General features: G+C 34.8%; 2 protein-coding genes across 4 annotated transcripts; both read right to left on the bottom strand.

The window, feature by feature from the left end:
- Positions 1 to 821: 821 nt before the first annotated feature.
- snx12 (sorting nexin 12) lies at positions 822 to 8,112 on the bottom strand. 3 transcript variants are annotated; one of them, XM_028030742.1, is made up of 6 exons: positions 7,766 to 8,112; positions 6,091 to 6,186; positions 4,524 to 4,648; positions 4,087 to 4,177; positions 3,545 to 3,555; positions 822 to 1,632 (listed from the first exon to the last, which is right to left on the bottom strand). In XM_028030742.1, the coding sequence occupies exons 1-5, from the start codon at positions 7,928 to 7,930 to the stop codon at positions 3,550 to 3,552; spliced, it is 483 nt and encodes a 160-aa protein (XP_027886543.1). In that variant the 5' UTR covers positions 7,931 to 8,112; the 3' UTR covers positions 822 to 1,632; positions 3,545 to 3,549. The 3 variants fall into 3 exon arrangements, with proteins under 3 accessions (XP_027886543.1, XP_027886542.1, XP_027886541.1); XM_028030741.1 differs by having other exon boundaries at positions 822 to 1,625; positions 7,766 to 8,111; XM_028030740.1 differs by lacking the exons at positions 822 to 1,632; positions 3,545 to 3,555 and having other exon boundaries at positions 3,660 to 4,177.
- A 2,123-nt stretch (positions 8,113 to 10,235) lies between these two features.
- LOC114152754 (cytokine receptor common subunit gamma-like) lies at positions 10,236 to 16,289 on the bottom strand. The gene is made up of 8 exons (XM_028030739.1): positions 16,160 to 16,289; positions 15,071 to 15,161; positions 13,734 to 13,921; positions 13,495 to 13,628; positions 13,252 to 13,417; positions 13,060 to 13,165; positions 12,116 to 12,176; positions 10,236 to 10,584 (listed from the first exon to the last, which is right to left on the bottom strand). Exons 1-8 carry the CDS (start codon positions 16,224 to 16,226, stop codon positions 10,330 to 10,332), a joined length of 1,068 nt encoding a protein of 355 aa, XP_027886540.1. The 5' UTR covers positions 16,227 to 16,289; the 3' UTR covers positions 10,236 to 10,329.
- Between the last annotated feature and the right edge of the window lie 639 nt (positions 16,290 to 16,928).

The following is a 16,928-nucleotide window of genomic DNA, read 5'->3' on the forward strand; positions in this document are numbered from 1 at the left end:
GAAATATGTAAACACATCCAGGCTTTATTTTAAATACATTATACATTGGTGGCAAAAAATACTGTTAAGTGACGTACTAAAAATCACCAGGATCTCAACTAGAACTGTCCTTTAAGATTATAAATCTATGATTTAGTCCTGGAAAAGAAATATGGTGAAGGATTTGAAATGCTTCATAAGCCACTAACCTCGTTAGAGTGCAACCAACATGAACTCTTTTAAGCACACATTTTGAATACAAAGTATTCAAAAATGTCACTGTGTAGAATGGAAACTGGAAATGGGTCATAATTGGGCTTTTCCCAGTCGTTAACTAGATTGACAAAAACACAGTGACATTTTGAATACAAAGTATTCAAGTATTTGCATCCTTGCATTTAGCCAAGGATGCACATACATGTGGCCAGAAAATTATGGAGTTTATCAGGACTAAATAACTGCATATAAAGCTGCAATAAGTATACAACAGTCCAAACTTGTAAACCAAACAAAGATTGAAAACTTCCTTGTTTAAACCAAAGTGAAAACCTTTCATATCGTAACTATTAAAGTTGTTCAACTTAAAGCTTAAAAAAGAAGCTTAAACATAGAAATGATGCAACTGTGAAACCCTTAACAGTAATATGACATTAAGATCATTTCAAACTGAAACAGATTAAAACTAAAGCATTACCACAAGGTTCTTATTTCCTATTTTAAGCCAATTAGCTCCCCTGCAGGTCAGTCACCCAGTCTGAACTCTCTGGTTCATGCACTAATGACAAAACGAAAGGCTAGTTCAAATTTCCCTTCCTCCTAAACAAAAAGAAAGCGACAGGACACAGCAGCCAGCAGGAAATTTATTGGTGGACAGAATTAACAAGGTTCCTCCTCACCACCCAAAGTGGAACTGCAATGACAGCATGTAATAATAATAATAATAATACACTTCACAATAATTTTGATGAAGAATCAAACAGCAGGAAGTAAGACCAAATGAAGCCTTATATTATATTCCCCCGAAAACAGATCCGCAAAAAAAATATTGTTCATGTAATGAACCGCTTGTCACAGTGCTTAGATTATGGGTGTTTACCTAACTTAACTTTATTACTAGCTGATCTGACCACATACAGCCAATATGTAGGCATGCTGATTCAGTAACTAACAATCAGGGTTAACACTTGAACCTGTTTTAATAGCATCCAAATAACATAGAAAAAAAGTGTAATTCAAGGGAAAATATCCTGACCGGAATGACAAGTTGCTGTCTTTTTCAGGAATGCTACATGTTGCGTAACTTTGGGAGGATATTGTGAAAAGAACGCTTGAACACCAATGAAAGCAAATGACAGTTTTGTATCAAACCAACTGGAAAGCGATCAGAAAACATAATCATTGTTAAAAAATTAAACAAAAAGATTAAAGTTTATACTGTATATAGCACTTTTTCTTCTTAACCAATTTATTCAAAGTAATGTACATATGGTATGTGGAATGACCAAATGAACTTATTCATACATTGATTTTAGGTTTTTGTCCAGGAGTTGTGCTCCTCTCGCATATCCGGAGACTTCTCACATTCCCATCAGCTTTGTATTAACGTGATGTAGAAATAAATGTACATAGAGCAGGCGCAGGTGTATCTGTTCTTTCCAATAAGAGAGAGAAAGAGAGAGAAACAGGATGCAGAAAATGCTATTAAAAACAGACTGGTGCACTGATGTAAGGGATAGTGCACACAACAGATCACAACAGCTTGTCGACTGCTAGATCATTTTATCAGTGCTGAACACTCCTGGTTAGCAGTGACAGGTTCCCTTAGTTTTACAGCATGCATAAAAGCAACGGTTCTCTGCAGTAGCTACACAACACAGATTATTCAAGAGTTCTGAAATAACACTGGACATGCTGACTCATTGGACTTAGACACACAAGCACTACTCAAGACAAACTCAGCAATTTTTATAAGTTTTAACAAATTTCATGTTGCTTTTTTCTTCTTGCGTTGAAATGTAACATTCAACAGACATTGTAACAGAAGATTCATAGGAGCTTCACAATACAAAACAGCTTGTACCATATTTTTATCATATCCATTCCCCAACACCTTTGATGGAATTAGTAAATGCTTTGCAACAGACTTCACCATTAGGGTATCATGCAATGCAAATGTGCCATTTCAGCAGGAAAGACTGATTATCCAACAAGCGGGAATTAAAAAGATTTTTTTTCATCAAATGCATGGAGATTGCATGAATTTCATTCATTGGACACAGACTACAAATGAATTGCTGTGTTTATTCTCCTTTAACATGTTCACATTTTGTCACATAACAACCACAAACTTCAATATATGTGATTGGGATATTGATATATCAAAGCTGTGAACAAGTGTGAAGTGGAAGAAAAATGTCATAGTTAAAAACTTTTACAAATAATCTTAAAAAACGTTTTGTGCATTTTGCATTCAGCCCCGATACACTACGATGGTTTAGGGCACAGCATACTTGTGTGTTGGGATGGTGTAGTCAAAGTTCAGGCCTAATTACAGTTGATCCCCTGTGGCAAGTCTTGAAGATCAATATTCATGGATTCTCTCCATCCAACTTAGCTTGGATTATTTTGCAAAGAGTAGGCAAAGATTTGTTTCTAGACCTGCAAAGACTTGGGGCTGTCATTTCACTGAACTAGGGATTCTACAAAGTGTGAGGTTAAATATAAACACACACCACACTTTTCAGATTTTAATTTGCAAAATCAATTTGAGAACCAGGTTTTTTCTACTTTCCACTTCACAATTCTGAGTTGCATTGTGTTGGTTTATCACAAGTCCCACTAGAAGACATTGCAACAAGCTAAAATGTGAAAAGTTCAATAGATATAAACTGATTGGATTTGGATGCAGGTTGGAGCTTGAAGATAAAATAAGCAGATCATAATTTTGGCACAACTGGTAAGCAAGTCTTTCAGACACAGATATACAAATGCTTTTTTATACTATACATCCAGGTCTGAAAGTGTTTCAAGTCTGAATTAACACACTGGGCAACGTAATGGTGATCACATCATGCAAAGCAAACTTCAGATCCAGCAAAGCCAGATGAATAATTACAAAGAAAGCGTGCAAGTGTCCCATGCAGGCAGTGATTAGTGCAATTAATTATAAAAATGCATCATAATTAGTTTGAGAAATGATATAAAAGAGCTACTGTTACAGGTGTACAGCCCTCCTTTCCTAACAAACAATAGTTCACATGACTTTAAAATAGTAGGTGTGCTTTTGCACTGCTTGACTCAGTAACCTCTGCAAACCAAAACATAATTGATCAAATTTGAATTTAAACACAACTGGATTGCAGAACCTTATTTTTAGGTAACCACCAGAGAATCAGTGAGGCATAATTAAAAGACTGAGTCACAGCAGCCTGATTTCTGATTTATATGCAGTATTCATATTTTTTACTTAAGTATCTGTGAACTATTGCCTTTGGTCTATAGAGTCCCCATGCAAACACCTTTAACCATCAGAAAGCTCTTAGAGATGAAAATAAAGTAAACTTACTTCATTCATACCTAAAAAGAAAAAAAAAGAAAATAAAAACAAGAGAACAAAACAAGATCAGAAATATCAGTTACAGTCTGTATGCATCTCTAAAATAAACATTAGTTCAAGCAAACACAGTCATTATTCTAGTCTATTCACATAATATTACCATCTTGAATATGTGACATTTATTAGAGAAGTTCTGGATGAACTGTAACAGTAATCTAATTTCTGCAATTAATAGCCACATATTCACAATACAATCAGAACTACTAGGAGTGTCTTCCTTATTGTACAGTTTTAAAACAAACTAACAAGGGCGAAAAGAGTCAACGAGTTGTCTGAAACATAGTCGACACGTCTTTAAGAGTAGCAGAAGAACGTATTCTCAACTCCAACATAAAGTGTTTACAATCAAATAGAGAGTGAGAGAAGAAGAAGAAAGTGGGAAGAGAGAAAGAGAAGTTGCTTGTGAAAATAAAGGCAAGAGGCAGTCCATTCTACACCCCCCACAGTTTTCACCTCCCCACCATCTTCCCACATTAAACTTAGTGTCGTACTTTTCCAGGAATGTAGTTACGGTCAATGGTTTCCTCCTGAAGAAACATGTGAAGACAGCGCTCGTTCTGGGCCAAGGGGTGACCCGCAATTCTGTACAAACACACAAAAGGAGAAATTAAACTGCCTGCTTTTGGTCGTTAACATGAAAAACTAGCTGAATGCAGTTTTTGATTAGTAAAAAGGACATGCCAATACAAAGACTGGGTTACAATGTTTAGAGGTAGTGAGATAACTATTGTCAATCTGTTAAAATCAACATCTTTGATGCATTTCCTTCCAGATGTAACCCCAAAGCTTTGCATTAAAGTACCAAAAAGCAAAGTCTTATGATAATATTTTTTTTGTCACCTCACAAATTACAAAGTCCATTTTTTAGTAGTAATGCACCTTAACAGAATAATATTTTTGTAACTTGGAGGATGCTGAGCTTGCTGACCTGTTGATGAACTGCTCCAGCCCGACTCGCCGCTCCTCGATGAAGGCCTCCTCAAAAAGGCCCTCATCTCCACGGAATGGCAACTGTCTCTTCAGGGCTTTGCCCGGCAAAGGTGGTACTACAATCTGAATAAAAAAAAAAACAAACATAAATTGTGTTAAAAGGTCAAAACATCAACTATTTCTTGTTTTGAAGGTTGGTGGAAACATCACCTTTAACATTTCCAAAGGCTACGTTACAATGTTAATTCTACTTTAAATGACAAACAGCACATGATGTTAGGGCTGCACAATATATTGCAAAAGTATTGTCATCTTGAAGTCAGTGTGCACAATATTAACTCTAATAGGAGAGTTTGGAATGCAGTAATTGTTGGCTAATGGTGTTTTTCAAAGTGGGGAACTCAAAGCAGGAGAGAAGATGAAGAAAAAAAAAAAAAAAGAATTCCAATAAATTTTTAAACCATAAATGTAAAAACTTTTTTACTTAATGTAATCTGTTTTTCAATCATTATTATAAATTATTGTTAAAATAACTTATTGAAGATGGCAATAGAAGATAAAATAGCCTTTATTGCCCCACGGAGGGAAAATTGAAGAAAACGTTATTTACCACGCTCATCTTTCAATCAAATTTATCTAGTTGCTTTGCTCCATAAGCTAGAAATGGAAAAGTTTCTGACAAGAAAAAGACCACAGGCACCTGCAAAAAGCCTAAACAGTGGAGATTAAATAAAATTTTATTTGAATAATATAAAATTATTATATATCTTCTTATCAAAAGAGGGGATTGTGGTGGAACATTTTATCTCGTAATATAATCAACATCAGATTTAAAACGTCCTAATAGTCAGATAATTTTACACCACAGGACTCATTGCCAACAAAAATCAGAAGGCATGAGGCAGCTTTTATGCCAAATAGATGTAATAATTATTGAATAGTAAATAAAAGTAAGGGAAAAAAAGCTAAATTCAATGTTTCACACAGCAGAAAGGGTCCATGAAGGGCACAGATGAAGGTAAAAAATTGGACTGATGGTAACAGATATCAAAAACAACATCCCAATATAAACCAATATTACCGGTTTACCTGGCAAGATTTTTCAAATAACCCTACGTTATTTCACCCAAAGCTACAAGATAATTTCACCCTCCACTCTTGTATCTGCTATAAAAAAAGCAATCATACCATGATTTTTTTCTTTTACATTTTGTCATGTTTTATCAATAAATTCTGCCACAACCAGCCCTTTGAGGACATTCATGATCTTGGCATAGCCCAATAAAAATGAGTTTGATACCCCTGTCCTACAATAAACTATGATTAAATTATAAAAAGAAGTACTGTTTAGTCTTTGGTTATCAAATTGGGTTAAAATGTCCTCAAGGCAGGCATAAACTTTATGCCGCTTTGGAAGAAAAATATCCTGCATCAGACAGCTTCTATTTGTACACCAAGAATCAGGTCAGAAAATACTCAAATCTTCAAAACTAAAACGAAAAAAAAAAAAAAAGATTGTGAAATGTCCAGCGCTCCAGAAAATGACTAAATAACTGCATACTCACCTTACTGTCTCTTTCCAGCTCATTCTTTAACCACTCAAAGTCACTGTATCTTCTCCTCACACACGAGTCCTTCAATTTGAAAATAGGAAGGTTTGTCTGGGTAGAGAACAGAAAAAAATAGTGACACCACCTTCATTAAGATTAAATTTTAGCAGTGTTTCTTGTATTCTTTTTATTTACTCTAGCAACAGTTAATGGACTGTCATCAAAAAAACAATGTGACCAGTGTTAATATTTCTATTACATTTAATCTTAGCCAAAAGTTCACAGATTTAAAAAAAATGATTGAAATTTATAAAGAGATCTCTGACTATCCTAAAACAGCTTTTAATTTGCTCCTACTGGTTGTTGTTTTGATATTTCAAATGATAATTTAAACACATCCAAAACATCATTACAATCAATTTCTTTTATCTGTTCTTTTAGTGACACACCTAGTGAAGTTTGATCTATTAGTTTGTTTTTTTTTTCTTATTTTTTGATAATGAATGTTAGCTCAATATCTGTATGTTTCAAAACACAATATTCTCTGTTGCTGTTTTAATGGTGATGTGTTACCCATAGAGATGTAGCTAGAGATGTTTAGTACAATAAAATACGTTTTGGCTGATTAAAGAAACACTTTAATTTCAATTACCTGGAATTAGTTCTTACCACTAAACCAGCATATTTAGTGGTAAACCAGTAGATTTAGTGGTAAATCTGCTGTTTAGTGAGACCATTTTTGCTTCTTAAACTGTATAATTTATGATTTTGAGCAATGCATTTATAAACATTTCAGAGTAAATATGATTGCATAAATAAACCAGAAATTTCAGTTTTTAAAATATATATTTTTAAAGTTACACACATAATAGTTTTCATGATTCTCATTAGTTCTTCAACATGTTGCCAACACTTAACTTTACATAGGCAACAAACTTAGTGTTGCATCCCAAGTTGCAGGACACCAACTTACACAAATCCGGTGTCGGTACAATGGTCAACCTCAGCTTCCTCAAAATTACGCTGAGTTTGTGGTTTTCTTTTTTTCATACTTTTACAGCCCTAACTGCCAAAGGAAGTATGGTAAAGTTGCAGTTTTTTTAAACAGCAACAGGCTAACACATCTCGATACTTTGTGCAATTACAAGATTATCCTAAATACATATACCTAAATCCATCATCGTTTGTTTGCAAACATTATAGGGTTATATGTATTTCTGCTTGCAAAAGGCAAGAAATGCTTAATTAGCACATTTGTTGACACTGCCACTATCCATTCTGGTTAGCCATTAGCTTTCCGGTGTTTACTTTATACTTCATGAATTCCGGATTAAGTAGCTACATTTTACTGAATGTAATTAAATAACTGAAAGTCGTTGCTGTAGTATAAAATACGCTAACTTCAACCGTACTCAAGTAGGGCGACGTTGAGGTTCAGGCAAATCACTCCTGCTAACAACATCTATAGCTCTCGGACGAAAACTATCAGCAAGACCAGGCCACGGATAATCCCCGGCGTCTGAGTTTTAACGGAGCGCCGCTTCGAGAAACCCCAGGCGGCCATCCTCAGCTTGACACCTCCATCTTCTTCCATGCTAACAGGCTAAGCAACAATTCTGTGATAACCTGTTAGCTTAGCACAAGAAGCTATGTAACTCTTAAGTGTTTAGACCAGTGCTTCGACACTTACCCTCATCCGAACTTCGTAAGTTGTGTAACGGTTCCGCCCGACTCCCACGATCTGTGGATCATAAACGTCTATTTCCAGAAAATTGCTCGGGGGGCCGTAAGCATCCGTCAGGTCCTGGGGTTTGGAATTCAACCGGCGAGTGTCTGCTACAACAGGATCTGTCATTTTCCCTCCTGTGCTTTTAGGATGCAAACTATTTTGTCTGTGTGTAGGGTAAAAAACCAACTAACCACACAGTTCAATCTTAAATCTCATCTGATAGCACAACAAGCAGTCTGAGAAGCAGCTCTCCTCTTGCGGGGGCCAGCCGCCCTGCCCTTCTTGAATCTGGAAAATGCGTTGATTCGGTTCCGTGCTGAGCAGAAACCCTGCTCCCCCTAACGGACACCGAGGTGACTGGACAGGATACATTGAAGTAATGCAGCGTCTCACAAAAATATTTATGTCACAATCCGATAGTGAGTAATTAGATCCCGTTTTTCATTCAGTCTGATGATGATTTGTGTGTATGTGAATTGATTACTTTTTAAGTAACTGAGGAATTTATTTATATTATGGTTTTATATCATAACTGTTTTTTTATATCATAACTGTTTTGGTTATGGTTTATGCATTGTTTTTAATTATAACTATGGATGTAAAGTCTGCCAGTAAAGATTAAATTGGATTGAGTATTCAGCTCTTGTGAGTGAACATTTTGTAGAACCACTCTTAGCTGCACTTACAACTGCAAATTGTTAGAAAACCTGGAGACTTTAATGTGTACTTTTATTATCTTGTGCAAAAGAAACCAGCCATTTGGTGTTACAAAGAAAGTAACAGGGAATAAGTATTAATCACATGAAGAAAAAGAGGTGCAAAAAAGCATAGAAAGCCAAGAAAACCTTTAAAATCTATATGGTTAGAAAGCTATTCTGTTAGAATTTAGTGCCTATTAGTCCTGACTGATAGACTGTTAACAACTTGTCTAAGGGTTAACCAAGGGTTTAGACAAGAAGCAGGTAACAATGGGTAAAAGTAAATAATTATGCCAAAATCTTTCCAAAAGACTATTGTTGCAAAACCTTTGTTTTTGTTTTAGCATTGCTAAAGATTCTCAAATAGATTTAGATCTGTACTTGGATCTGAATATGTCTTGATAGACACAGCTCAGTTGTAGCGTTTGCTTTATTTTTAGGATTGCCTTTCTGCCACAATCATTAATATGGACCGTACATGGTGTTAATGTTGTTCTTATTGTTTCCTTGCAATAAGTAGAAGGGGAATGAAGAATAATGAAGAATGATAATCAAAAAACAAACTTTAATCTTGATATTAAATATATACATCAAGAAGTCAAAAGATTACATTTATATAATATTCAAACGGAAACCACTGGAATAAAATTTGGTGAAGGGATAGCAACCTTTTAAATTTTGTTGTGCTTGTGACAATGACAATAAAGATTTATCTCAATACAGTGTCAATTGTTCAAACCATGTAATTTTTTAGGAGTACATAGCCGACCTGTAGATTTTAAAGGTTTTACAACAGCAGATTAAAAACGTGTAACTGATTATTCGGCAGTATTGTTTTGCATAAAAAAAGTTTTTTGTAGCTGTAGAAACTTTCAGCCCTCATACTCTCATACCATGCGCCATCATTGTAACTTGGTAAAAATATGTAAAAGTACTTATATATAGCATGTTTATACAAAGCTGCTGGAGTCCTAAATACAGATCAATGTTAATACTGTTATTAAATATTTCAAAATAAAATGTTGAAAATTCAGATCCTTAATATACCTTGCATGGAAAAAATATGTACAGTACAGACCAAAAGTTTGGACACACCTTCTAATTCAATGGGTTTTCTTTATTTTCATGACTATTTATAAGGCAAGAAATCCCACTTATTAACCTGACAGGGCAAGTTGACCTATGAAGTGAAAACCATTTCAGGTGACTACCTCTTGAAGCTCATCAAGAAAATGCAGAGTGTGTGCAAAGCAGTAATCACAGCAAAAGGTTGCTACTTTGAAGAAACTAGAATATAAGGGGTATTTTCAGTTGTTTTACCCTTTTTTGTTTAGTGCATATTTCCACATGTGTTATTCATAGTTTTGATGCCTTCAGTGTGAATCTACAATGTCAATAGTCATGAAAATAAAGGAAACTCATTGAATTAAAAGGTGTGTCCAAACTTTTGGTCTGTACTGTATATAAGACAGAAAATTAAGCAATAAGTAAATAAACACTCTTTAGCTAGACCAGTTTCATAGCTGAGTGGTCTAGCTAATTATATCTATGTAATATAAAAAGTATTGAAAAACTCATTAATAAAAACCAAACTTAACATAACTGAAGGTAAATAACAAATCTCTGAAATATTGAGTATGGAGTTTGGAATCTTGATCCCTCTTTCATTTATTGATTTCTAATTGTTTTCAATGTTCTTATTTCCATCCATTTCCCTAAAAGACATCCTACACATATTCCTCCAGTAACCCAGGAGATCTGTCGCAAAATAAAAAGAAGGATTTTTTTTTTTTACTTTGAGACATGTAAATTTGCCTGAGGTGACATTTACACAGAAACCTGCTGCTCCTCTTCCGAACCAATTACGGTGGTGTAAAAAGGAGCAGACGTGTCCTCTGGTTCGTTCACTGTGATGGGGATAGAGCAGTCGGTTTGATCCGTGGTGGTGGTGAGGCGAGAGCTGTCAGAGCCATTGCTGTCAGACCGAGAGACTGGCTGGTACTCACGCACGGTGCAGGCTCGCTCATTGAAGTTGGTGTTAAACCTTTCTTTAATAAGGCCTTTAGAGAAATGAAACCAATCCTAAAAGAAGAGAAAAACATTTAAATTTTCTTATATCCCCATTTATTTTTTTTACAAAGCAAATGCATCAAATGCATCAAACATCATATCCAATCTAACTGTACTGGTTCAACAGTTCAGTTTCATAGATATGTATTCAGTTTGTATTTTAATAAAAACATAATTCCAGTTTCCAAAACATAAGCTTTAAACCTTTAAACCTGGAAAGTGCCACTTTTCAAACTGACATTGAAGTAGTACAAAGCAATGAAGTTAATGTAAAGCAAAAGGAGAATCGCTCAAAATCGCAACCGCATTAGTTGTCCTTAAGAGAAAATAGGAGTAGTGTGGTTATGCATGTTTATCTGAATAAATATTAAAATAATTCTTCCCCTACTTAAGCTTAGAGATGCAGAACTTATAACTTGTAAAACTAAGCCTTGTTGGTCACGTCTATCAATTTGGCATGCCAAGTCTGACCGCTAGAGGGCACTCTGCTTTCAACAACAAGCGGACATTTCCCTGCAAACGTTTGGAAACAGCATACCTGCTGCAGATGTAAACAGAGCATAACCAACACAGCCTCATGTATTTGAATTGTCTGAAATAAACAGCAAGAAATCTACCTCTAACTTTCTGAAGTCGACTGTTAGTTTCACGTAGTCAAGTCTGAGTTTGGCCCTCCAGAACTGAATAGAAGTTTTGCAAAGTGAGTGATTCACAGAGAGTTGATAGAACGTAGCATCGGAACGTTTAATAAGTTAAAGAGCAAAATCATATTTTTAAATGATTTTGTACCTATGTCACAGACTTTTATGAGTCTTGATTTGTTGAAAACAGTTATTATTCTGTCTGGATAAGAGATTCATTATTATCATCATTCAAATTAAAGAGAGACTGTAAAAAATGAAGGGTGAAGCCTGTATAATGATCTTTACTCAGGTAAATATGTTACAAACACTTGTATCATCCAGACAACAAACTATGATCATTTAAGTGAGCTAAAACTTTACATGTAACACTGTCCAATTAAACTTTTAATATATTCTGAGACTCCACTGAAGATATGCCCTGCTGTAGAATCAACACAAATGTCTATCAAATGTTGCAACAATCATTAATCACATGCTCAGTGACATCCGCATTCAAAATTTTTAAGCGGCTCCAACTATAGACAGCCTGAGCTATTTTCTAATTTAACTGATAGTTTCTTAACCACTAGGAGGCAGTCAAAGTTTTCCTCTCCAGATGGTCAGTTGGTCCTCAAATAGGAAAAAAGGAAGAAAAAAAAACAAAACAAACAAAACAGGATAGTGACATCACAGTTCAGGTACAGTTGAACACTGGGCATTTTGCCTCCTTAATCCCAATACTCATAAATTGTTCAAAACAGGCCTCCATCATACCAGCATAATTCAGAGAGACTTGCATTCTGTGATGTTGCAAAAATGCATTTTTCTCCCTCAGGTTTAGACCAATGCAACACATGATTCAGATAAAGAAAGATAGAAAACTGTAGGATGGCAGGAATAAGGCTCCAGATGCTACTAACCTCGACATCAGGAGAGTTCAGAGCTGGTTTGGGAAGTGGAGGAATCAGGATGATTTTGATTCTGTGTAAAAGTTGCAGACAATCAAAATGTGTTTTTTTATATAACCAAATCAACATACATCACATTCTTATTGACAGAAGTTGGTTTGTTTAAAAAAGGACCTGAGTTTTGTTGTCTCAACGGACAGAATATGTCACATATAACTTGAAATAAATACAAATCTGAATGTTTTTATCCATTTGACAAGCATTTTTATAGTGAAGAAGTAGCATTCACTTAACTTAACCTCATTCTAGAATACTAAAATGCTGCACTTTAACAAAAATCACCTGCTATAATTTATTTCTAGATTTCCAATAAGGGTTTGTGGTGACAGGTGTCAAGTCGAAAAAGCAAAAGGGGAAGGTAAAATAAAAAAAGCATAAAGCAAGTGAAACTCTGTAACTTCAAAAAGATCATATTTCATGAATTCAAAACAAAACAAAAGAAAAAAACAGCTTCTTTGGAAATACAATTTAACATCAATGGTGTGTGGTCTATGTCACAAGCTAATTTTGTAAAGTGATACAAAATTAGCAAATTATGAAATAATTATTTTAACATTTAAGAATTGTTTTAACAGGAAAAGTTTTAAATAGTTTACACTTATTTAAAGTTAGAAAGTCAGGAAAAAATGTTTAGCAATAGTGTCTGTAAACATCGGGCTTCAGTTGGATGTAGATGGATGCATCAGATTATACCACCATTATACCAACCCGGAAAAGAGTTTTGTAATGTAGAAAATAGGAAACGGGAGTTTTGATATGGTTGTGATATAATATAAAGAGTCATGTCCAGGAAAGAAAAACAATGAGAAACATAAAGAAATATAACAAAGGACATCTAATATAAAGAAAAAAAAAGTGAGCAGGAAAAAAATATCATGATTAGTGATATGACTCACCGTTCATTGTGCAGTAGGATCACAACCAGAAGAATGAGGGTGATGGCACTCACCACATACAGCACTGCTGTCCACACTGGCATTGCCTCATTTTTAATATTTGATACTGGGAAAAAGGAAAAAATTCACATCCTGTTAACACAATTTCTTTCTGCATGAACTCAGTATATACCATATATCCTGCAGCCTTACCTGTGGTGTTATTGAATCCCCAGACCACAGGGTCACTCCAGTCACTCCAGAACTCAGACTGCCCACAGAAGTTGTTGAACCTGATCCTGACCTGCAGCTCATATCTGGCAGTGCTGGAGGGTAAGTTTTGGCAATAACTCTGCGGCCCACTATAAATTGGTGAAACCTATGATACAAACAGTTAATGAGACAAGATTTTGGAACAATATGGGTAACAAAAAGGAAAAAAAACAAACCACGTACCTCCCAGCTGTTGTTGTTTTTCCTAATTCTGACTTCACTCTCCACACAATATGTTATAGTCTGGTTCCAGTAAAACCACAGGTTCAGGTCGGATCCATTCATTACTGTCAGGTTGGTTGGTGGGTTTAATTTCACTGGGGATAACATGGATATGAAATGAGAGAAATTTCATATATCTGTATTCCAGTATTTAATAAAATACCGGAGTCTTTTTTTATCCATTCTTTAGATGAAATTACCTTTTCCTTTAAGATCATGTTTTACCTCTGGAACACGATCTAGAGGTGGGTCGGCCTTGTTGCCGTCCCACAGTTTAGTATAAAATGAGTCGAATCTCTGCTGTGTGATGTAGGGAAGTGTACATCCTATTCTTGTTCCATTCTCAGACAGGTATTCAGCACAGATAGTTCCTCCCAGATTTCTGGACCTGTGGAGAAATGTTCTCTAACTCAACCAAATTACGACCAAAATAAAATTTACTTTGTTCGTAAATAGTTAAGTCACAGACTTTAAAGTGACACTGAGTGGCTGGAAGATACATAATACCATAAGTAGTTGCTAGTTTTATTTTGCTTTGCCTATGCTTTGTTTTTGTTTCTTTCCATAATTCATCATAATATGGCAGTGTGTGATTACAAAGAGCTAATTCTGTAGTATTCAAATTAAAAGACACAAATCCTAAAATAAATATGCTGGTTTCCTTCTAGGATTTAGCTCTATACATTTGCCACAATTTCTGACCAGTTATAAAGAAGTATGATACTGCCATTACCATGTTTGATCACTGGGGTGGTATGCTTAAATTAAAGCAGGGCAGACTCTGTTTACTAATTAGGTAACTTACAAAGGTAATTAGTTGTAGATAATTTTATTTTGGGTTGTCAGAGTAAAAAAAAGACTAAATACAAACTAATACAAATACAAATACAAACAAATTAAAAATAACTCCTGCATTCAGCTAATTCTTGTTTAAGAAGAAGAATTACTTTATTCATCCCAGCAGGGAAATTATTTCGCAGTTACAGCAAGAATTTTTTATACACAGATTAACACACACACACGACGGGAGCTGCGTCTGCAGGCAGCCAGCTGAGCCGACGCCCTTTTTTTTTTTTGAAGGAGGACATGCGGCAAAGGTCGTCGGGACCGGGAGTCGAACCCGCGACGTCCGCGGGTCTAAGGCCTCCAAATGCGGGGCGTGCTAACCCCTTGCGATGATCACATCTTCAGAAATTATCTCCTTTATTCTCATCACAGCTTTATTGACTTGCTCTTGTGTTTTTCCCTGAACATGTAAATACTTTGTCCTCCTGCTCCTTTTTCAATTTCAGGCATGTAAAGACCTTTAGTTGAGACAACGGCTCCACTAAATAACCTGATCTCCTCTTGTGTTTTTCCTTTAATAAGAAGTTCTCTGCAGTTTAGTGGTACGTCATTTATGTCGACCTCTGTGACCACCATTTCGTCTACAGGGGTTGGTACAGGGATACTTGACTTAACTAACTAAGTCAAAAAAATTATATTTTGTTTTATTCTTTAACACGTGTCAAATAAATGATTACCACTGGATACAAACCTGCTATAAAAGGTGTAGTTGACTTGTGGAGTCCCCTGCAGGTTCCACATACAACGCAGAGATTCCAGGTTAATCACTAAACACTCCACATCTATTGTAAATAAAAAAAGATTGAAAAGTTTTACTATCAAATCGGGCAAAAATATGTACATTTACAAATATATACCAGAAGTAAATATACATCACTATGTATATTCCTGTAATATTATTTGAATCCCATGAAAATGTCATTATTTTATTATGAACAGCTGAAAATAATATTTTATTGGCTTTACAGAGAAAATACATTTAGTTTTTAAAATTATAATTTATTGAATATTTTAGTGCCATAACTATAACTTAAATGACAAGGTGTGAATAGATAAATAACTGCAATTACATAAATACATTTGTATTTAATAAATAATGCTTTAGCTAATTAATACTTGAGATTTCTCTTATATTTGTGATCAGTCATTCCTCTCTTGGTGGTGCCACAACATAACTCTTGTGTTCTTTTCAATTTTTATTAAGAATTGAAACAAATGTCAATCTCGGTTTATGTAAAAATTGAAGTAAGAGAGAGATCCAGCTTTGAATCATTTGACATTTAGATAGCATTTTGACTGCGGTACGGACATGAACAAACACAAAAACACAACGGCTTCACCAAGAACTGACGTCAAAGGGGATTTTCTTTTCTTTTGAAGTGATAATCTGAAGAACCCAAAGTTAAATCAAAATTCAAAAACTTTTTCTCTTTATAGAACAAAGTATATAACCCCTCTTTTTATTTTTTTAATCAAGTACTGTTTTAACTTTTAAAAACATTTACTTTAGTTTTTGATTAAAATTATAAAACATAAAAATAATTAATACCAATCTATATGTAGTGTTACATACATGATAGATCGGCAAGAATAGTTACAAAAAGAAATGGAAAGGAGGACAATTCTGTTAAACAAATTTTGATTTGATCTGCCAAAAGTCTTTCAGGAAATCAGGTAGCGTTAAAGTTCAAACACATTCAAACTTCATTATAAAAGTCATTATTAATACAACCATATGTCAATAATTTAATAGGTAAAGTAATGATTTATAAGCTCTTACCAGGAGATTCTTTAGCCAGTATTTGACCAAACAGACAGAAAAACAAAAGCACACGAGTCGACATCATGGCATGTAGAAGCTTAGTGACTTGAGGTCTTTACTTCCTGTCTGCTAAGCACTTCCGTGTTGGGTTTTGTTTCCGGTACCAAAAACTGTCTGACAAGCCTATGCATTCACGAAAACAACAATTCAATGTGCAGAATCAATGTTATGTGACTCTAAAACAATTTTTTTTAAAAACAGTCAAACATGGAGATGGTATTGTAATGGTATGGGAATGTTTTGGTACTTCATGGCCTCACTGATTAATTGACTGAATCACAAATTCCCCTTTTTAGCAGAAATCTCTGGTGGATAATGTTTGTGACCTGAAGCTCTTGTGCACTTGAGTTATGCTGTAAAACATGATCTGAACCACACTAGCAAGTTCACCTGATACCCTAACCCTAACTTAGCACTGTTCCATTCCACTTTATTGCACATGACATAGTTAATGCATTAATTATGATTTATTTACTTGTATTTACTACTTAGGTTGTTACCAACATGCAAATAAGTTTTTAAAATATAAAAGCCTTTTTCAGAAACAAGTCAGGATAAATCTAAAAAGAGTTTCAACACATACAGCATCATCTGAGTGGGTGTAATCTTTATAACATCTTGTTCATGACAGGACTATCATACATTATCTGATGTCTATATGTCTTCTGTTCCTACACTGTGGTTTTGGCTTCCTGTTGCAGGAAATAGCTTTTAAAAAAATAACGTA

Source organism: Xiphophorus couchianus, chromosome 11, assembly GCF_001444195.1.
Source record: "Xiphophorus couchianus chromosome 11, X_couchianus-1.0, whole genome shotgun sequence".
NCBI lineage: Eukaryota > Metazoa > Chordata > Actinopteri > Cyprinodontiformes > Poeciliidae > Xiphophorus > Xiphophorus couchianus.

Excerpts from the sequence above, each read along its gene's own strand:
- snx12 (XM_028030740.1), bottom strand. The coding sequence starts at position 7,930 with ATGACAGATCCTGTTGTAGCAGACACTCGCCGGTTGAATTCCAAACCC. Across the intron at positions 6,187-7,765 it reads CTTACGAAGTTCGGATGAGG|ACAAACCTTCCTATTTTCAA; the intron begins GTAAGTGTCGAA and ends TTCTCTACCCAG. Across the intron at positions 4,178-4,523 it reads CTGGAGCAGTTCATCAACAG|AATTGCGGGTCACCCCTTGG; the intron begins GTCAGCAAGCTC and ends GTGTTTGTACAG.
- LOC114152754 (XM_028030739.1), bottom strand. The coding sequence starts at position 16,226 with ATGATGTCGACTCGTGTGCTTTTGTTTTTCTGTCTGTTTGGTCAAATA. Across the intron at positions 13,922-15,070 it reads AACTACACCTTTTATAGCAG|GTCCAGAAATCTGGGAGGAA; the intron begins GTTTGTATCCAG and ends ATTTCTCCACAG. Across the intron at positions 13,629-13,733 it reads ACATGATCTTAAAGGAAAAG|TGAAATTAAACCCACCAACC; the intron begins GTAATTTCATCT and ends TGTTATCCCCAG.